Source organism: Corylus avellana, chromosome 1 (assembly GCF_965113065.1).
Source record: "Corylus avellana chromosome 1, dhCorAvel1.hap1.2, whole genome shotgun sequence".
In the NCBI taxonomy this organism is placed as follows: Eukaryota; Viridiplantae; Streptophyta; class Magnoliopsida; order Fagales; family Betulaceae; genus Corylus; species Corylus avellana.
In genome coordinates this window covers 44,715,490-44,737,502 of record NC_142490.1, presented here as the reverse complement: position 1 = coordinate 44,737,502, position 22,013 = coordinate 44,715,490, and the positions used below count along the sequence as shown (strand labels likewise).

Below are 22,013 nucleotides of genomic sequence, written 5' to 3'. Positions count from 1 at the left end.
ATACCAAATTCGGGAAAAAAAAAAAAAAAAAGGATATAATTTTCCAAAAGAGGAAGACACAGGGGATCGGACGGTGCACGCGGCACGATCTGATTGATAAGCAAAGAATTAGAGAGAGAAGCAGAGAAGGAGAATTGAGGTCCGTGAACCGGAGGAAATCCCCTCGTCCCCTCTCTTCTCTCAGAAGCATCAAACAGAAGAAGAATAAGAAGAAAAATCAAACTCACCTATACGCCGAGAGAGAGAGAGAGAGAGAGAGAGAGAGAGGAAATGTCGAAGAAGAAAGCGAGTGGGAACACGATGACTCTCAAGGACTTCCATGGCGGCTCTATCCCCACTGATCTCCCTCTCCCCTCTGCTCCAGGCGTGTAAGTACCTTTTTTTTACCCTCTTCTCTTCGATTCCTCTTTCTTTCTTATCCGTTCGATTTATTTCCTATTGCTAATTCACGCTAACAATAGTTAACCCTTTGATTTGAGCACAAATCATTGTTAAAAAAAATATCTCTAATATGAGCTACTGGATCTGCAAGTACAAACCCTAGTTGATTTTTTTTTATTTTTGATCAATTGTTTGTTTTATTAGAATTGTGAGGCCGTCGGATCGTCCGGGTTACGAGCGCCCGAACGCGTGGGGAAACCCGATGGGGAGACCCGACCACCGCACTCGGCCGCACTCGTCGCCTGCGACGAGGCATTTCGACGATAAGACTCCGTTTCTCGCACACACCGTGCGCATTGGCCGGAACTTCGACGAGGATGAGCGGAAGCCCCTCGATGGGGTCTCTGCCCCCCGCCGGACTGTCAGTGATGAGAGCATTCAGGTCCTGCCTGCCCGTGTTGAGCCGAAGCCTGAGTATGGGGCAGTCGGGGCCTTATCGGGTCGGCAGGGGAATTCATATGCAGAGAAGGTCAACGAGGCGGCTTATGTTGGGGTTGGTTCACAGAATTTAGGTGGGAATGGTGGGCAGGGAGTTGGTGGGGCTTATCCGAATGTGTGGGCGGTGAGGAAGGAGGCGGCGGGGGTTAGTGAACCGGTGCAACAATCTGCCTGGTCTGGACCAACCGCTGTTTTGAAGTTGGCTCATGCCAGCGCGCTTGAGAAGGTATCTTCAGGTAGATGGCAATCGAAGCATTCATTCCATTCTCAGGCAGATATTGAGGTTGTTATGTCATCCGAAACAGAGAGTGGCTTTCAGTCCAAGAGTTATGTTAATAGCAGCTATGATAGGGTGGATGTTGTGGGTGTGAGAGAACATTATGACACAACATTGGCGAGGCAGACGGAGAGGGTTCTGAATGTTGAGGATGGGGTTCGGGTTGCTAGGAAGGAGTTGCCAGATTATGGACGGGCTGGGGCTCCTATGTATTCAGAAGTAAAAGAGAGGAACCCGGCAATTCTTATAGATAGGACTCAACTGGCTCATAATGATGGAAAACTTGGTGGATCTGAATTGCAGCCCCCAGTGCCTCCAGAACCATCAGAGCGACCTAAGTTGAAGTTGCTTCCAAGAACAAAGCCACTTGAAAGTTCAGAGCAGCCTGTTGTTGATCATACACAGGTATCAGCAAGGTTACTCTATGGGGATTTACTAATAATATAAGAAAAGGAATGTTGAGTTCACTTTGCAATCCACTTAGTTCCTGTTATCTCATTACTTGTAGGGGCATCAGCGGGTGAGTGACATTGTTCATGCTGAAACTGTTAATGAAGCCTATGCAAACACGAATCCTGCAAAACCTAGCATAGCTAGCAGTGACAGTGGGAAGCAGGCTGTGGAGCGTTCCAAATTGAATTTAAAGCCCAAGTTGAATTTAAAGCCTCGGTCACAGCCCGTTGAGCAGTCAGAAGGAAACATTGAAAGAGAGAGGTCAGTAACTGATTTGTTTTTTTTTTTTTTGGCAGTGCTCCTTGTTATTGGTTCTTTCTATATGTATATAGATATTTGTAATTAGGATGACAAATACAACGGTATGATGCAAGTTTTAAAGCATACTCTCTGAATTAAACACTGAACTACAAAAAATTGATACTTTTTTTTTTGGTCTATTCAAAGCCGGAGAGGGGGGATACAAAAAATTGATACTTCAGACATCAGAATAGCTTACTATCTTTTAGTCTCTTTATTGAAATCCTGATTATATAGGTTTGGGAAGTCTGTATATGTAACTTTTAGAACAGCCTTGCAACTTCTAATGAATCTTTTGGATGACCTTGAATCTTGAGCTGAGAGATTGTTTTTCCTTCGAAGTTATATTTCATTTGGGTTCTCTTCCCTTCAGTTGAGTGTGTCATACGATTTTGTATAAAATTTACATATTTGCATATGCTAGTAAAAGTTGATGTTGTCAGTCCTCTACATTACCTTTTTGGGTCTTTGAATGTCATATCCACAGATTTTTTTTTATTGCACTCTATATATGAGTTGTTATTATTACCTGCATATATTTTAAGTATGGAATCTACAGTAAGGATAGAATTTTCCTTCAACCCAGTTTATAAGATTGTCATGTGTCCTCATATGCTTTTTTTAATAGCATTAACAAAGTTGGAAGAAATTCTATTAAAAAAGCATGCGCTTCTCAATTTTCTTTTTTAATAGCATTAACGGAGTTGGAAGAAATTCTATTAAAAAAGCATATACTTCTCGTATGTTAAGGGAAACATAACAATTTTATTAATTGGGTTGGAGGAAAACTGTGTCTTTATGGTAATGGTAATATTATAACTTGTGGGTAGTCGAATATGAGCCAATCGGTTGCTATGGTAGTAGAGTGGCATGCTTATTAACAAATTTTGAATCAACTTGTTTTTTATTTCTTGCATTCAGTATGCTATACCATTTTGGTTCTTCTATTCTTGAAAAAAATATGACATGATTCAAATTGCAGTTGTTGACTACAAAATGGGGGTTTCCTTCTCCCAATCCCACCTCCAAACCATTACATGCATTGAACTCCAATCTATCCTTAATGGAAGAGGGTTATTTGGCAACATCAATTTAGTCAATTAAAAAGAGGTCCTCAAAGACAGAAGCAGCCGAGGAGCTTATGCATTAGCGTGGACCTCGGAAAGCTGTGTCTCTTGTGGTAGAGGATCTGATAGAAACAATGGCATCTCAGAAAGCCAGGGCTGTAGTCCTTAGGGACCCCTGTCAGCTCTTGGCTCGCTATGGTGCCTACACGTTTATCCGCACAGTTAAATACTTATCAAAAAAAAAAATTCAGTCAATTTAGTAGTAGTATCAGGCTTCACTTGTTAGAACATTGTAAGTTTCTAACAATCAAAACATAGACAAGACTGGAATCAAAAGCCTTTGTTGGCCACTGAATAGGTACCTCAATATGTAAAGAATAGCTTTTCATTGATTTTGCACCTGGGTTTGATTCATGTATTAGGGTGTTCAAGTTAAACTATCTGGTTGGGATGTTTTGCTCTATACAACTATGGGTTTTGTAAAGTTTGAGGAAGGTCCTATATTCTTTGAAATCATTGATCATAAGAGTTTTGATCTTGGTTTTAGAGGACTGATCATGAGAGACCCGGGTTATGTTTGGTGGTAACAACTATCACGGTGCAATTGTTGCTTGTGGAGAGATTTATTGGATTGTAGTACTCTTCCCTTCTATTGTGAAATCTCGATTATAAGTACACAAGAGAAACACCTAACTAGAAAAAGATAAAAGATAAAAAAAATATTCATAAAAAGAAAAGAAAGAATAAGAAGTCATGAAAACTAGAAATATGAAAACAATTATAAGCAGGCATCCAATGGTATAGGGTATTGAAAAAAAAGGCCCTTTTTTTTTACTAGTAATCGAACAATTTTTTTAAAAGCGTAAAGTGCCCATAAGTACATAAGAAGTATACAAAAGGAAACACCTAACTAGAAATTGCAAAACCCCCTAAAAACACCAAGACAAGGGCCTCCACTTGCACACACGGCTAACTGCTCCACCATCCTTACGTCCCACAAAAATAAAAAGCACCTGAAGGCCCACAAGAAGACACCACCAAAGAAGAGGCCTTTAATTCTACCAATGTCCTCTCAATGTCTTAAAAGCTTCGATAATTTTTTTTCCTCCAAATACACCACATTAAGCAGAACTGAATCATCTTCCATATTGCTTTACTTTGAGGACTACCATTCCACTAGCTGCTCATAGCGAAGCTCACATTCCACTAAATAGTACCTCCAAAAAATTTGCGTGAGACGCAAATAGAAGCATCCTTTGCGCACGCAATACCAAATAAAACTAGAAAGGCTTCCTTAAGGGCCATATCCCTTCACTAAAGATTATGCGAGAATCAAACATTGGATCCATCTCCCACCTCAAATTTGGTATGATTACAAAACTTCTCTTAACCCCTCCTCATATTCTTCCATAAACATACCCCATACAACCCAACAGGCTCACTAGAATACCACACTCTCCATGAACATCCAAATCTAGAGTTCACCATCACTCTCTACCAAGCCTATCTCTGAAGCCCATAGTGCCAAAGCCATTTACCTAAGAGAACATGATTGAACCTCAGCAAGTTACTAACTCCCAACCTTCCCTCAGAGAATCTTTGTACAAACCTTGGACCCACTTACCAGATGATATTTTTGAACTCTTCAACTGGCCAACCCCATAAGCAATCATGTTGAAGCTTCTCAATACGGTTTGCAATACTCATAAGTAGAGGAAAGAGGGGCGCATGAAGTACATTAGTAAGTTGGATAGAGTCCTCTTGTTAAGGATAATCCTACCACCCTTAAACAAATACAAGCTTCTCCAACTTGCCAATCGACGTTCTATCTTCTCAATAACACTGCCCCTATGTGCTTGGCCTTATAGGAGGCTAGGAGACCAAGATACTTCATGGGTAGAGATGTAAACCCACAACCTAGAATCTTAGCCACCCCAGCCACATTATCAACATTTCCCATAGAACGAATTCCAACTTGGTTAAGTTCATCTTCAAACCCAACACAACTTCAGAACATAAGAATAAACTTCGTAAGTTGTGTAGATGATTTGGGTTAGCCCCATAAAAAGCAAAATATCATCAGTAAACAAAAGATAGGAGATATTAGTCCATGTCCCCACAGAGAAGCATGACAACAGACCTCCACTCACTGCCGTTGAAATCATTCCGCCTAGGGCATCCATCACTATGATAAACAATAAAGGAGACAAAAGGCCCGTTTGCCTCAAGCCATAGGAGTTGCTAAAGAAGCTTGTGGGAGAGCTGTTCACGCAACGAGAAATGCACCGAGAAAATACAGTACGATATCCATGAGCATCATTTCCCCCCAAACCCGAAGCTTCTCAACATGTACAGCAGAAAATCCCAATTAACATGATCTTAAGCTTTTTCTAAGTCTATTTTACAAATAATCCCTTGGCCTCCTGATCTCATTCTACTATCAAGACATTCATTAGCAATAAGAATAGGATTTAGGATCTACCTTCCTCTGATGAACGCATTATGTGACTTAGAAATAATCTTCTCTAGCACCATCTTAAGCATGTATGCTCGAATCTTGGTCTTAGGTTTGAAATTCACCGAGTGCAAAATGCTTCTTGGGGCCATTGGACTAGGAGTTCGCCCATTGAATTAACCGAGGTGCACTTGCGGGAAACTCCTTGCCGAGGGCCTGTGCACCCCCGGGATTATTTGTAGCGAAGCTGCGAATACCCGGTGCCAAATAAAAAAAAAAAATGTACACTCGAATCTTAGCAATAATCTTGTTAATGCTACCCACTAGACTAAAAATCCTTGGGGTCAACGGCCCCTGGAATATTCATAATGAGGGCGAGGAATGTTGCATTAAGGCTTCTCTCTAATTTCACCATCATGGGAATCACAAAAGATCTTTATGATGTCCTCTTTCAGAACAACCCAACAAGCTTGGAAGAATGCTATTGAGTAATCGTCAGTGCCCGATATCTTGTCACCATTCATTACATTCACAACCTCCTACACCTCTCTTTGGTCAAAATTTATCTCCAACCATTTGCCTCAGCCTCTAATTCAACTGCTCGGTTAACAAATTTTTATAAAATAGGACAATTTTTATAGAAATTGTACGATCAATCAACAAGGAGTCCATGAAGTTCCTTCTTCTGTTGGGTTAGCCATTGTGTGAAAAACTTAGTACACCCTCAGGTAACCACAACACCCTATATTTTTGCCTATAACTCACTTCCTCCTTGAGAGTAGATCTTTTCTAAAATCTAACAATATGTGCTTTCTTCATTTTCTCATCAACACCTAAGGCCTTTCTTCTTCACGAACTTCAAAAACATGTAACTCTTCTAAAATGATCTTCTTCTTCTGTTCTACATTGCCAGACACCTCTTTGTTCCGTCTCTCTAAATTAGTTTTCAAGGATTTGAGCTTGCTTGCTAAAACGAAGCTTGGCGAGCCTTGGAAATGATAAGTCCAACCACATAGAACCCATGTCAACCACAATGACATGCCATTTCCTAAGATTGTCTATGGTAAATATCTTTCTTAGGGCCGCCGACCAAGCTAAAAAGCCACTCTCAACGTCACCTTGGTCTGCCAAATACTCTTCCAAGGGAAAGGAAATGTTCTCTTCACCTTCCCATCTTACTTTAATTGAACACAACAAATTGAAGAATGAGGTAAAGATATTCACCTCTCAATCTTGAACTGCTCTAGCAAAACTTATGTTCTCCTGATTGGAGCCACCATATAGCTCCAAGTGAGCCGCTATGGAAGCATCCTTAGCCACAAGCAATATCATATAAATTTGGCAAAGCTTCCTTTAGGGCCTTTTTCCCACACCAGATCTGAGGTGGGAGATGGTGCCAATGTTAGTTTTTGGTCGGGTTGGGTCAACCCAACGACTTGTTTATTAAACAGGTTAGTGGGTCGTGTTGTGTCACCCTCTTATTTCAATGGTCATATCATGATTGAAGGGTTTGACCCGTTTAACTAAACGGGTCGTGTCAGAGTTAACCCTTAACGGGTCGTGTCATGGTTGACCCTTAACAGGTCGACCCACGACCCAACCCTTCACCCTGGATTACCAGCCCTACTTTCTGGCATGATCACCTACTAGTTTTAGACAATTGTTATTTTGTATGGACTCCTTTCCCACAAAGTCTATTTGTTCCACTTGGATAATTTTAGCTGTTTAGGTAATCATGTTCTTGCATCAAATTTGGTAGCAGTATGGTGAGTCTCATTACAACGATTCTGAGTTGATATGACTCAATATGTATAATTAAAGTTCATGAATTCACTGAATAGTTGGAAGCAACTAAAAATTCCAGAACGGGGAAATGGGTACAATATGTTGGGTAAAGTTCATGGAATAAATTGAAAGTGTGTTTTGGATGAGTAAGATACAAAGAGTGCATTATATTTGTTTCCATGTTGGTCTGCTGCACTGCTACATATGATTTTCACGAATGGTCAAGTATCTGTTCTTAACTACTAAAAGACCAAGTTACTTATCAAAAAAAAAAAAAAGAAACTACTAGAAGACCAAGCTAGCCTTATTATGTTTAACCAGTGAATTGGTCAGCTAATTTTGGGATGCAGTCAACGGTGGAACCAAATTAGCATGTCCTGTAAATTCTTATCCAATTTATTTTTGCTTTCCTGACTTTAAGATAAGAAGCTTTTATTCTCTTGCTGTTAATGGTGGTTTGCAAAATCAAATATCTATGCATCAAGGGTTGTGCTATATTTTGAAATATAGTAGAATTTAGTTAAATTTTCTAATTTCATTCTCTGGCCGATCTTCTCTAAAGGAGAAGTTATCGTTGTATCATTTATGTGATTCATGTCTCCTTAATTTCAAAGAAGTGACATGTAATTTTATTTATGTGCTCGTATTTCATTGGATACTGGGCCTTCTCCATGATACTGAACAAATAATATGAGTGATGCAGGAATGCAGTATTTGGTGGTGCTCGCCCACGAGAACTGGTGAGTTGTTTTATTTAATTTATAATGTTGAATCTTTGTTGCATCTTCATGCTGTTGTGATATCATTTGTTCTTTGTGCTCTCTCTCTCTCTCTCTCTGTGTTTTTGTGCGTGTGGGTGGGGGGAGGGGGGTATTTGTATAAGGTTACTAAGGTTACATTGGTACGCGGAATGGCTATTCTATTAGAAAAATGAATAGTTTTGATTAGGAATGGAAAAAGGTGGAATAGAATAGCCTTGGTGTTAAGCATATGATAAAGATCTAACACTTGAAATAGTTATTCCCTTATTGGACATGAGAATGGCTATTACAAAGCTATTTCATTCTACATTTTTCTATTTTCAATAAAAACTATTTATTTTCTTAATGGAATAGCCATTTTGTGTATTAAACATAACCTAAGAGTTCGAAAAAAAAAAAAAAATTATTCCCTTGTTCCCCTTCCCTTTTACCTCCTTTTACTAGTTACTAATCTGGATGGGTACCATTTATTTGTGTTCTCTCTATCTTTTTCTTTTATTTTTTTTTTCTTTCTTTTTTTTTCCCCCCTTTTTTCAGTGGCTTCATGTTCCCAGCTTGACTGTATTGCTGATCATCTTCTCAGGTTCTGAAGGAGCGAGGGCTAGACGATGTTGGGATCAACCATGACTTGGTTCAACAATCTGATAGGCAGTAATTTTCTATTCTTTCTCATATTGTCTTATTAGAACTAGCGTAATTGTCTATGCATTACCATTTAAATTGTAAATTAATTCTTACAGATCACTTATTGTTTTGTGAAGGATTGAACATAATGTTCCCAGGACTGAAAGAGTTCATGGGCATGCAATTCCTGCACATTACAGTGAAAAAACGGAGAATCCTCTTCTTGATCAAAGGACTGGGAAGAGATTTGAGAGGAAAGATCAGCGGCAAGACACTGAGAGAGTTGATATGCAGAGGAGGAACTGGCATAATGAGAGCCGGAGGAATAACAAAGAGCCCGAGAAGCAGCAGCAGCAGGTAGAGAGGCCACCTTCACCCGAGACTTGGCGCAAACCTGTAGAGCAGCCAAAACCAGCCTCCCCTGACTCCAGTGGTCTGCGCTATGGAAAAGCAGCTTCAGCCGTTGAGCTGGCTCAAGCATACTCTAGATCAGTCTCAGATCCAAAAACAGCCGATCGCTTTTCAGTCCAAAGGGGCCTTCCTAGCCGGACCCAAATGCCGTTTTCACGGCTGATGGGTCCAACCCCAAGACCTCAGATTAATGGTTACTGAATGTTTGAGTGGTTTGGTTGGCAATTGATAATCATTGTGGTTAGAAGAATGCGTGGTGATATAGCATTTGGGTATGTGCAAGCTGTGGAAGGACTTAGCAGTTCACCAGTGATGCTTCCTGCACCTGATTCTTTTTTCAGTTTCCTCTGGGAAAATGATTGTCATACAAAAAATAATTACAATATGCTACCCCACGGGTGCCATCTTCTCATTACAACTAGGCTTCTTACTTTTATTCCGTTTGGTTTTCTTTCATTTTCTCCTTTGACAAAACTGTGTTCCCCATCTTTTTTAGAGGAGAAAGTGTTCTGTCGTTGGCCTTTTATTTGAGAGTTTAGGGCACTGTAGCATGAGTTTACTACTACTATATGCATTAATTGTAGTAATACATATCCTCTGGACGATGGATTTAGACCATAAAATGGAGATAAACCTATTACCTAGAGGACTAATGATCTGGCCTAGTTATCATTCGATAAGAAAGATCTTTTTGGTTTTTCGTTTTTGACATGGCAATGAGAGTGGTCAAAGTTAGCGTAATTCAATTAATTTTTTTTTAACTAATGATTGTCTAAATTGAGTTTTAGGATCATACTAAGGTGGTGTTTTGCATTAAAAAAACAGAAGACGAAAATGAAATGAAGGAAAAAAAAAAGGTATATTGCTTTAGAATGCTTCTAATTTGTTTGGCTAATATGTTAGGCAAATCTTAGGAAAAGCTCCTTCTTGGAAGTCCTTTCCCCAAGCAGGTGGCCTCATATGACCCGGAAAATGTGGCAATACCAGGAAATTGAATGGGAGGAGTGGATGAAATTCATTAATACTAATGGCAGCCTCTTGCAACTTTCTTCCTCCATTTTCTTTTAAAAACGCCCACACCACACCCCACCCAACCCCCCTCCCCCACCCCCCCCCCCCCCCCCCCCCCTCCCCCCACCACCTTTCTCTCCCTACCACATTCATGGTTTAAAAAATTTATGTAAATAAAACTTGTCACATAACGAAGAAGATTCGTGTTTTGACGCAATGACAGTGACGTTGTATTTCCATGAAGGGGTTTTCCATTTTGGCTTCTTGTTTGTCATCCTTGTCCACAACCACTTGTGTGTATATCAATTGAAGAATGATTAGATGATTTGAATCAGTCATGAAAAACAAGAAATGGCCCACACAGCCCTGGTAAAGCTAGTCAATGTAGAAATTAATTAAGCAGAAAGTGTCCAGAAGCATGCAGGTAGGATGAAAAAATAAGCAATAGACAGGAATATTTGGCAGCACTTTAGAGATCAATATAAATGTGAGGTAATCGGCTACAAACCAAATTAAACAAATTTAAAAAGAAAAAGAAAAAGAAAAAAAGAGGTGTTCTGGCATTACAACTTCTATTGCAAAATTATCTGATTTGACAGTTTATAATTATTAAAAATAATTAAACAAAAAAAAAATGATATATCATTTTTTTCTTAATTATTTTGAAAATTATAAATTATTAGGTTGATTTGTAAATGATGCCGTATGAGTTGTACAGCATCACGCGTTCTTCAAAAAGGAAACTAGTGAGACCTCGACTTAATGCAATGCATGGGGTTGAAAAGTCACGCCAATATATCTGAACCACTAAAATAATGACTTCAACAGTGAGGGGAGCTAGCGAGGACCTTTCATGCTTGGAATATTGAACAAGCAACTATGCAAGCTTTTAATTCGGCGACCAAGTGAGTCCCATTACTCCTTTTCTCAATGAAGATAACTGGAATGATATATTAATATGGGTTCCAAGATAAGAATCTTTCAAACATACAGAAAAAATGTGTTGTTTAAGATTACTTTTCTTCTTCTTCTCCTTCTTTCTCATACACCTTGCTACTCGCACCGTTGCCCAGTACTTCTGCTCTAATGAAAATGGTAACTACACCAGTAACAGTACCTACAGGACAAACCTCAACACCCTCCTGGCTTCCATGTCTTCCAACACCGAGATTGATTAAGGGTTTTTCAATTTCTCCGCAGGAGAAACTCCCGACAAAGTAAACGCGATTGCACTTTGTAGAGGAGATATTTCGCCGGAAGAATGCCGTAGTTGTGTCAAGAATTCGAGTCACGATCTCTTACAGCATTGTCCGAAACAGAAGGAGGCAATCACATGGCCCGATAAATGTATGCTACGATACTCAAACAGATCTATACTTGGTGTTATGGAGGATTCCCCTATGCATGCCTTTTACCACACCGCAGATGTCCCGGACGTAAAAGAGTTCGTTACCCTGGCGTTAAGATCCTATGTATATGAACTAATTAGCAACGCCGCATCAGGAAGTTCTACTCACAAGTTTGCTGTGAGAAGGGTGGGTGCCCCTAACAATCAAACAATACATGCACTTGCGGAGTGCACTCCTGATTTGGACATGGATCAGTGCAAATCCTGCCTGTGGCAGGTTGCGGGATATATTCAAGACTGTTGTAATGGAAAGCAGGAAGGGAAATATGTGACACCCAGCTGTGAATTAAGGTTCCCGATATACGATTTCTATGACCCTGCAGCTGAGGCACCACCGCCATCCCCACCGCCACCGCCATCCCCACCGTCACCCCCACTGCCACCGCCACGGCCACCGCCACCACTGGTACTATTGCCTCCACCTACACAAGGTACGGTCCAGATGCATCATGCCTTACAAGTTGTGTATCTCAATTGTTAGTTTGCTTATTTTCGTGCGATAAAATTCTTCAATTAATTTTGACTATTATTTAAGAATTAGAATTGTTTAAATCTTGTTTATTTTAGAGTTTATAATATTTAGACGTTCGTTAAATTTTTTTTTTTCATTTATTATATCTCACTTAATTATATATGAAGATGATAAAATCTGAATAATTGCATTAGAAAATGCATTCTTTGCCTTCCACTTGCAAAGCTGGAGGAAGGAAAAATTGCCCCCCCTCCTCGTGTGACCTGTATGCATCTCAGCGCCATTATCGCAAATAGTGCCCACAGGGCCACACTTACCACTTTTTCATCCATCTCCATATAGTAAACGAGTATTCTCCATAGTTTACTTCAGACTCAGAGAATTAGTTTTGAAGTTGATAATACTTCTTAATTTATTCAAAATGGTTTCCACAACTATTCTTTCTTAAGTTACTTGAATTTTTGTGAAATTTATGCCAAACTGTAGAATGTGTAATTGACGTGTCAAAAAAGTTGACTATATGAAAACAATATGTTATTGATAGTTTTGTTAAGATCGGTAAATCTTTTATTTCAGAGAACTAGTTTTGAACTTGAAGATACTTCACTACAAAAAAACAATCTTTTTCTCACTGGAGTTTTTTGACGTGTCAGGATGTCTGACACGTCAGAAATTTTTTTTGACGTGGCTTTTCTGACATGTGTTGAATGTCAGGTACATAGGCGTCAACAATTTTTTTTTTTTTTCCTGACGTGTGACTGTTTACCACGTCAGGATTTTCTGACGTGTCAATTTTGACACATCAGAAAATTTAAAAATTAATTAAAAAAAAAACAATTTTTTTCTTTAAATTTCTTTTGGAACTTTTTTTTTTTCAATTTAAAAATTTATTAACTTAAATTATATATATACTTTTTGTAATTTCTCTGCACAGCAGAGAAAGTGGTGCCGTGTAGAGAAATTCGAGTGGTGCAAAGAAACGAAAAATTTTCTCTGCAACATTAATGGAGCAGAGAAATTTCTCTACTCTTTTTGCGTTTCTCGATCTGCACGGCACCTCTCTTCTTTTTTCAATTTTCTCTTTCTCTCTCTTCTTTTTTCCGGCCAGCTCTCCCTTTTCTCCATTTTCTCACTCTCTCTCTCTCTCTCTCTCTTCTTTTCGATCTCCATTTTCAGAAACCCAAACCCAAACCGAAAAAATATTCTTATCTTTTTTTTTTTTTTTCCCCTTCTTCTGCTTCTCTTCTCCCTTTCTTTTTCTTCTTCTCTTCTCTTCTCCTTTTCTTTTTCTTCTTCTTTTTCTGCTTTCTTCGATCTGCTGCTTCTCAATTTTTTCACTTCACCTTTTCTTTTTCTTTTTCCTCTAGAGGGAGTTGCCGTGCAGATTTGCAAGGGAGATTGAGAAAGGAGAGAGTGTAGGGGAAATAAATGAAGAGGGAAAGAATAAGAAGAGTTAAAAAGTTGAGGGAAAACAAGAAGAGGGAAAAATTTCAAAATCCCCCCATTTTTTTGTGACATGTCAAAAACCCGCCCATTATTTGTCAAGGGATTCCTGACGTGCTAGGTGTTGCACGTTAGGAATCTAATCAGAAAAAAAATAATTATATATATATAATAAAAAATGTTCTGACGTGGTAAACTACCATGTCAGAATTTTTCTGACATGGCAGTGCACCACGTCAGAAAAATTCTGACGTCAGAAAATATATAATTTTTTAAGTTTTAAAATCTGTAACAATTTTCTGACGTTGGAGTATTTAACACGTCATAAAATTCTAACGTGGTCCTATTCACACGTCAGAAAAAAAAAAGTCTGATGTGGTAAAATTCCCACGTCAGAAAATTAATGACGTGGCAACAATACATGTACCGTAGCCACGTCAGAAAATCCTATTTTTTTTTGTAGTGCTTCTTCATTCAAAATTATTGGAGCAAAATATTACCACCAAAAACTTACTTTACATTTGCTTATTTCAAACACATATTCTTACTAAAAATGAAGTTTAAAAATTTGATTTCTCCATATATATTTTCCTATCATAGACTAGTTTTATATTCGGACTTTTACATGCATACATATACTCCAACTAAAATTAGTTTTAGAATTTTCGTTGTTTTGTTCCAAAGTTTATGTAGAACTTTTTCCTTCCAAATATGTTTAGACAAGAAGAGACAAAAATTTGTAAATAAGACATTATACAAATACAAAGTGACATCAAAATACTGGTAGCTAGGTTGTAAACTAGAAGGTGGAAGAAAGACAATCAGAGCTCAAAGAAGAAAAAAGAAGTGGAAAATTAGTGGACTTTGCATTTTGTTAACAAAATTTTGTTTGTTATTTTCCCACATTTTCTTGCAAAGCAAATAGAGCATAAGGACAAGTACAACTCACAGGTGAGTGAAAAGCTTCGAGGCTTTAATGCAAAAGGGGCAAATCAGCAGAAGGGGCAGATCGACAGACTGATGGTGTGTCTCACACTGTTAAATTAATGATTAAATGATTAAATTTACCTATTTCTATCAGCTTAAGCTTTTGGGACAAGTGGTAATTTAACATCGTTTCGTGGGCCTAGCTCATCTCATAAAATCGGTTAAATAAGAAAGAGTTGCCCATTCCTTATAAACATGCCCAAGATCTTCTTCACAAGCAATGTGAGACTATTTCTCAACACCCTCTCCCTCACGTGCAGGCCGGTATTTTTCCTGGTCCTTGTCACGGGGTAAGCAATGTGGGCCATCATTTGTTTTGTGGTAAGCTCTAATACCATGAAGAAATTCGTGGGCTTAACTTATCTCATAAAACTGGTTCAATAAGAGAGAGTTGCCCATTCCTTATAAACTTGCCTAAGATCTTCTTCATAAGCAATGTGAGACTATTTCTTAATACCCCCATCAGCTTGAGGGGAGATGTTAACCAATCAGCCATTGATAAATCTTTACATCTCATGAAGATATGGTGTTGCATTAAGAAGGCATATCGCACCAGATACGCCTAACCATGAAGGGAAATACCATGCAGCAAGACGTAAAGAAATATATCTAAGCATGCATGCAAATAAGGAAAGACATATCATATTAATGTATAAGGAAACTTTACTGTAGTTCAACATGTAATTGTGGAATTGATAACTAAGTCCTCTTTGGAAACTAACATCTACTTTGTGTTTACTCCGTTTATATATAGCTATGTACATGACAGTGGAATTTATCGAATAAAGAATTCCTTCCTTTCATAAGTTTTCAGTTTTCTTTGATTTACAGATAATAAGCGAAATGTGAAAGTAATCGTCATAGTCACAGTGGTAATTGGAATAATATTCATAGGCATCTGCACTTACTTATTGTGGCGTTGGATGGCTAAAGAAAAAGGTAATATGCACCTTCCTGATCCTTTCTCTTCTCTTCTCTCCTCTTTGAAGCTCTTCTCTTTAATTACTACTTAAAAAAAAAAAAATAATAATAAAAAAAAAAAAAAAGAGAAGCTTTTTATATGGACATTCCTATTAGCTTGGTGGACTAAGAAATGTTACCACATTTCTACATAAAGATTACTAACCACTATTGTATAAATATCCAGCAAGGAAATCGAAACCGAACAAGTTTTTGTTCAACATGGAGGAAGCATGCCAAAAATTTCATGGTGAAGACAATCTTGAAGACAACGTGAACCAAGTTAAACTCCAAGATCTATCGTTATTCAATCTTCAGAAGCTGGCAAGTGCAACAAACAACTTCCATCAATCAAATAAGCTTGGGCAGGGTGGATTTGGTCCCGTATACAAGGTAATGATTGCTCTCTCAGAGGGTATTGCCTAACAATTTGAATATGTAGTCAATTAATTGTTGCCTGTTTCCAGGGAAAACTGATAGATGGACAAGAAATTGCAGTAAAAAGACTTTCAAGAACCTCTGGACAAGGGCCAGAAGAATTTATGAATGAGGTGGTGGTGATCTCTAAACTTCAACACCGAAATCTCGTTAGACTCCTTGGCTGCTGTGTTGAAGGGGAAGAAAAGATGTTGGTTTATGAATACATGCCAAACAAAAGTTTGGATGCATTTCTCTTTGGTGAGTTCATGCTGATGCCCTTTGTTAATGTCTTCCAATATTACAATCTAAAATTATCTACATCAAGAGACAAAAATGGAATGATATTCTTGGTTGTGGTGTTTTAGTATGTAAATACATACATTTCTTATTTGGTTTGAATAATTTTGTTAGATTCAGTCAAACCAAAACTACTAGATTGGAGAAGACGCTTCAACATTATGGAGGGAATCGGTCGAGGTCTATTGTACCTTCATAGGGATTCGAGATTAAGAATTATTCATAGAGATGTAAAGGCAAGTAATATTTTGTTGGATGAAGAGCTAAATCCAAAAATATCAGATTTTGGCATGGCTAGGATTTTTGGGGGCAACAAAGATGAGGCCAATACTAAAAGGGCTGTTGGAACGTAGTAAGTATCTTTGTTTGGCCAAATTCATTAAGATACTAATCCTAACATTTGAGATAACAACGATTTTGTCTTATTGTTACAATTCAGTGGCTATATGTCCCCTGAATATGCAATGGAAGGACGATTTTCAGAGAAATCAGATGTCTTCAGTTTCGGAGTGTTGTTACTTGAAATTGTTAGTGGAAGAAGAAACTCTAGCTTTTATGATGATGAGCAGGACATGAGCCTTCTAGGATTTGTAAGTCTCCCTTATATCATTGCCTCATTTTTTGAGAACTTCAATTGGGTATTTCTTATAAGTTTTAGTATAGATGCTAAGAATTTCAATCATGTTTTCATGTTTCTAGGCATGGAAAATGTGGAATGTAGACAACATTGTGGCATTAATAGACCCAATGATACGAGAACCCTGCTTTGAAATGGAAATTTTGAGATGCATACATGTTGGGTTGTTGTGTGTGCAAAAATTTGCTAAAGATAGGCCATCTGTATCCATTGTTATTTCCATGCTTAAAAGTATGACTCTTGATCTACCTCAACCAAAGCAACCTGCATTCATCGAAAGGAGAATTGCCCTAGATGCTGGGTCCTCTCAACACAACCAAAGTAAATGCTCCGTTAACAATGTTACTCTTACATTAATGGTTCAAGGCCGATAGTTAGCATGCATATGTTCTTTAAAAAAACTCATTTTGTGGTTATACGTATGTTGAAAGACTTTCGGGAAGGGGAAGCCAATTACTAAATCACCACTATCCTTTTTCTCTAGGATTATTTGTACGAGTCTTTGGAGGGCAATCCATCATTTACTTTGACTTGTGTGATTGTTGTAAAAGGATTACCATAACGCCTTGACTTAAATATATTTGAAGTCAAGATGCAGAATAAACTTATATTTCACTACTATTTTTTCTTTGATTCCCGCAACGAAAGATTTCATGTATCTATTTATTATTATTATTTTTTCCTTTTTTCCGCAAACTCACTTCTATAAATAAAGCATTATACCATATCTCTAAATTGAATAGACATCTTATGTATATAAATAAAAATCATTATATATAACTCTATGTTAATATTGTTCTGTACAAACCCTAAAGGTGCCAAAGACCACATTCATGTTTATGGATGATATCAACAAAAGTTTGAACATCTAAAATAACTAAGGACTCTTGCCGATTGATTTCACGGGTAGTAATTTAGGCTCACATAGGGATTGGCCTCAACCGTCCTCTTCAACAATATTTGTAAAATTCACAATTTTACGTCTATATCTGAAGAAATTCGTGGATCTAACTCATCTCATAAAACCGGTTCAATAAGAGAGGGTTACCTATTCCTTATAAATATGCCCAAGATCTTGTCCACATGCAATATGAGACTATTTTTCAACACCCTTCCTCACGTGCAGGCCAGTATTTTTCTTAATCATTGTCACATGGTAAGTAGTGTGGGTCCCCATTTGTCTTGTAGTAGGCATTGATACCATGGAGAAATTCGTGAGCCTAACTCATCTTATAAAACTAGTTCAATAAAAGAGGATTGCTCATTTCTTATAAACATGCCCTACGACTTGTTGGTGTACTTGGTAAATATTTAAATCACTTGAAAGCTGCAAAGAAGTACTAAGGTACTTGCGGGGGTGCTAGGGACTTTGTGTCAACGTAATGGTAATCCACATTCTTGATGTAGTTGGATATTGTGATGCCGATTATTTTGGTTGTCCAGGTAGTGTATTTGTGATGTGGGAAGAATTACTATGTGGAAAAGTATCATACAAAGTACAAACACTTATAGCTTCCTCAACTATTGAGACGTGCATAATGTGTAGCTTATTGGGAGGCTATGTGTCATGATACATAGCTGCAGAATTTTATTTCAGGGCTGGGTAGTCTAGCACTACAAAAATGGTGATAATTTTTGACCAGGACTTTTTGACGTGTAGTTTTTGACGTTTATCAACGGTCAAAAGGGTGGGTGTCAAAAATCCCAGATTTTTGACGTGTCTACAGTGACACGTCAAAAACTTTTGACGTGTCGGGAGTAACACGTCAAAAAAAATATTTTTGACGTGGTAGTGTTGCCACGTCAAAAACATTTTTGACGTGCTAAATTTTAGCACGTCAAAATTTTTTTTGACGTGACAACACTACCACGTCTCAAAATTTTTTGACGTGACAACACTACCACGTCAAAAATTTTGGCCATTAAAAAAATATTTTAATTAAAATTTTTTTTTAATTAAAAAATTTATTAATTTAAATTATTTTTCAATTAAAATTATATGGTCAGCTCTCTCCCCCCCCCCCCCCCCCCAGCTCTCTCCCTCTCTTCTTTTCTCCATTTTCTTACTCTCTCTCTTCTTTCTTCTTTTCTCCATTTTCCATTTTCGTTACTGCCCCCCCCCCCCCCCCCAGCTCTCTCCCTCTCTTCTTTTCTCCATTTTCTTACTCTCTCTCTTCTTTCTTCTTTTCTGCCCCCCCACCCCCCCCACTCTCTCCCTCTCTTCTTTTCTCCATTTTCTTACTCTCTCTCTTCTTTCTTCTTTTTTCCATTTTCCATTTTCGTTACTGCCCCCCCCCCCCCCCCCCCCCGAGCTCTCTCCCTCTCTTCGTTTCTCCATTTTCTTACTCTCTCTTCTTTCCTTCATTTTCAAAAACTCAAAACCAAAAAATCTTCAAAAATCAAAAACCAAATCAAAAAATTAACCTGAAAAATCAAAAACCCAAACCCAAAAAATCTTCTTATCTTCTATTCTTCTTCTTCTCTTTTCCTTTTTTTTTTTTTTTTTTTTTTTTTTTTTTTGCAGATCTACTTCTCTTCTCCTTTTATTTTTCTTCTTTTTCTTCTTCCCTCTAGAGGGAGCTGGCCGGCTGCAGAGAGAAGCTAGGGAGATTGAGAGAGGAGAGAGAGAGAGAGAGAGAGAGTTGAGTCTGGAAATGAGAGAAAAATGACCAAATATATAAAAGAATTATAAAGGGAAAAAAAGAGGGAAAGAAGATAGGAAAAAGAGGGAAAAAAGTTAAAAATCCCGCTTTTTTTTTAGTGACGTGCTAACATTTAGCACGTCAAAAATTTTTGACGTGCTAAAAGTTACACGTCAAAAATAAACCAGATTTAAAAAAAAAAAAAAAAAAACAGTAATAATTTTTGACGTGCTGGGTTTTGGCACGTCAGAAATTTCTGACGTGCCAAAACCCAGCACGTCAAAAACTCTATCTCTCTATATATATATATATATATATATATATATATAATATCGTTTATATGTGTGATATATATAATTAAAAGAATTTAAACTAATAACTTTTATTAGCCTTTTGCATGGCACGTCAAAAGACTAATAAAAAATATATTTTATTTATATATGTATATTTCTGATTTAATATATATATATAATTATAATAAAACAAAAATAATATGATAAATTATTATATTTTTAATTATATAATATAATGAATTTATAATATATTATAAATATATAATATCACATGGCACGTCAAAAACTTATAATATATATATATATATATATATATATAATCTTATTTAAATTATTATAAATTTTATTTATTAAAATTTTATTAAAATTATATTTACTCTATCCAATTAAAATTAATTAGAGAATAAATAAATTAATATTCTAGATGTATAGATAATTAGATGTATCAACTAACCGACCACATATGTTGTGTTTGTCGAGTTCATATGAGGTTTGCGGGTCTTATAAAATAAATGTATCAAGTATGTTTTATATATTTTTACAAAATTAATATGACTAGCTATCATATTAATATTACTAGACTGATCAATTTATGCATGCATGATATATATATATATATATATATATATATATATATATATATACCAAGTAATTTATACTAATATGATAAACTATAATTTTCCTATCCAATCAAAATTAATTTTTTATGCCAATTAACATTAATTGTTTTTTAATACATATTTTTTTATATCAAAATTAAAATTAGTTTTGATATATATATATATATATATATATATCAAATTAATATTTTTTTGACGTGTCATGCTTGACACGTCAAAACATTTTGACGTGCCATGCATGACACGTCAAAAGTTTTTGACGTGCCATGTGTGGCACGTCAAAAACTTATAATAAATATATATATTATCTTATGCATGCATATATTTATATATTAATTGGCATGCATGTGATATATATATATATATATATATATATATATATATATCACAATAAAAATTATAATTTATACTAATGACAATAAAAATTAATTTTTTATGCCAATTAACATTAATTGTTTTTTAATGCATATTTGTTTATATCAAAATTAATGTTACATTTTTTTTTTTATTAAAAAAAGTTTTTGACGTGTCAAATTGTTTTTGACGTGTTAGTTTAACACGTCAAAAGTTTTTGATGTGTTAATTTGACACGTCAAAAGGTTTTGACGTGTCAAATTGACACGTCAAAAACTTTTGATGTGTTAGTTTGACACGTCAAAACTTTTTGACGTGTTAAAATAAAACATGTCAACAATATTTTTTTTGACGTGTCTGCTTAGACACGTCAAAAGTTTTTGACGTGGCAAACATAAGTTACTGTTTGCCACGTCAAAAAACATCTATTTTTTTGTAGTGTAGATTAGGGCAGGTAATTTTGACACGACCCGTGAACTCGACACGAACACGACACAAAAAACAGGTATTGAGTTTGGGCTTATCGAGTTCGGGTCGTAATCGGGTCTACCCGATTAAGATCCGGTAATTTCGTGTCTGGCGGGTCGACCGGGCGGGTCTGCGCGGGTCAACCTGCCAGACACGTGCCAGACCCCTTTTTTTTTTTTTTTAGGATAAGGCAGACGTGCCTCTGGCCCTCTATTCAGTAAACCTAAAGGAACCTGCTCTCTCAAGTGACAATCTCGAACTCTTGGTCTCTCACTCTCCCTCCATCTCCCAATTCTCCCTCTCGAGTCTCGGCTCTCTCTCTCTCTCGAATCTCCCTCCTCGCCGTCGCCGTTAGGCGTTAGCAAGGGCCAAGGCATCCTCACCGTTGCCATATTTGATTTTGCTGAGCTGAAGTAAAATGCTACATTCTTGATATCTTTAATTTCTCAACTTGATATTGAAACATTCTTGATATCTTTAATTTCCCAACTTGATATTGAAACATTGGAGCTTAATACAGGAAAAGAAAGATGAAGAAAGTTCTGTGAGAAGCAGAAGCAGGAAAAGGAAGAGATCACGCGGAGGCAAAAAGCTGGCAGAGAAAGATGGTTAATGTTGCTACTTGCTACACTCAATGCCGGATCTTAAGTTAGGGCAAAGTGGGGTATGGAACATTGCTTTATTCTTCTTACTTGGGACAAGGGTCTCCACTACAGACATTGACATCTGATTCATGAGAGATTATGATGAGAAAGAGCGGACTAGAAAATACATAATAGATTTGAGATTTATGGGACCGACTTTGGGACCGTGGGTGTACATCCTTTTAATTAAATTACAATCTGAAAACTAATTATCTGACCCAAATTTATTTGGATAGTTTCCAACTTTCCATTCAGATAAGCCTGGTTTCTCTTTTAAGAATTTTCGCCATTTAATAAGTGAAAGAAGAAGTGGTAGACACCGCAATTGTATTTTTGATTATGGGA

The 22,013-nt window shown here is 37.1% G+C and overlaps 2 protein-coding genes and 1 pseudogene across 2 annotated transcripts; all 3 read left to right on the top strand.

Annotated features, from left to right (window-relative positions):
- The first annotated feature begins 106 nt into the window (after window positions 1–106).
- On the top strand, window positions 107–9,538 carry LOC132171893 (eukaryotic translation initiation factor-like protein). The gene is made up of 6 exons (XM_059583305.2): window positions 107–368; window positions 586–1,561; window positions 1,665–1,870; window positions 7,920–7,956; window positions 8,561–8,628; window positions 8,739–9,538. Exons 1-6 carry the CDS (start codon window positions 271–273, stop codon window positions 9,211–9,213), a joined length of 1,860 nt encoding a protein of 619 aa, XP_059439288.2. The 5' UTR covers window positions 107–270; the 3' UTR covers window positions 9,214–9,538.
- A 1,483-nt stretch (window positions 9,539–11,021) lies between these two features.
- Window positions 11,022–15,719, top strand: LOC148589923 (cysteine-rich repeat secretory protein 38-like; annotated as a pseudogene).
- LOC148589922 (G-type lectin S-receptor-like serine/threonine-protein kinase At1g11330) lies at window positions 15,567–17,021 on the top strand. Its single transcript, XM_088512290.1, has 5 exons — window positions 15,567–15,686; window positions 15,761–15,971; window positions 16,125–16,362; window positions 16,450–16,600; window positions 16,710–17,021. Exons 2-5 carry the CDS (start codon window positions 15,836–15,838, stop codon window positions 17,019–17,021), a joined length of 837 nt encoding a protein of 278 aa, XP_088368416.1. The 5' UTR covers window positions 15,567–15,686; window positions 15,761–15,835.
- Window positions 17,022–22,013: the final 4,992 nt, after the last annotated feature.

Coding starts and splice junctions, on each gene's coding strand:
- LOC132171893 (XM_059583305.2), top strand. CDS start 271: ATGTCGAAGAAGAAAGCGAGTGGGAACACGATGACTCTCAAGGACTTC. Junction 369..585: donor CTCCCCTCTGCTCCAGGCGT/GTAAGTACCTTT, acceptor TTGTTTTATTAG/AATTGTGAGGCCGTCGGATC. Junction 1,562..1,664: donor CTGTTGTTGATCATACACAG/GTATCAGCAAGG, acceptor CATTACTTGTAG/GGGCATCAGCGGGTGAGTGA.
- LOC148589922 (XM_088512290.1), top strand. CDS start 15,836: ATGAATGAGGTGGTGGTGATCTCTAAACTTCAACACCGAAATCTCGTT. Junction 15,972..16,124: donor TTTGGATGCATTTCTCTTTG/GTGAGTTCATGC, acceptor TAATTTTGTTAG/ATTCAGTCAAACCAAAACTA. Junction 16,601..16,709: donor ACATGAGCCTTCTAGGATTT/GTAAGTCTCCCT, acceptor TCATGTTTCTAG/GCATGGAAAATGTGGAATGT.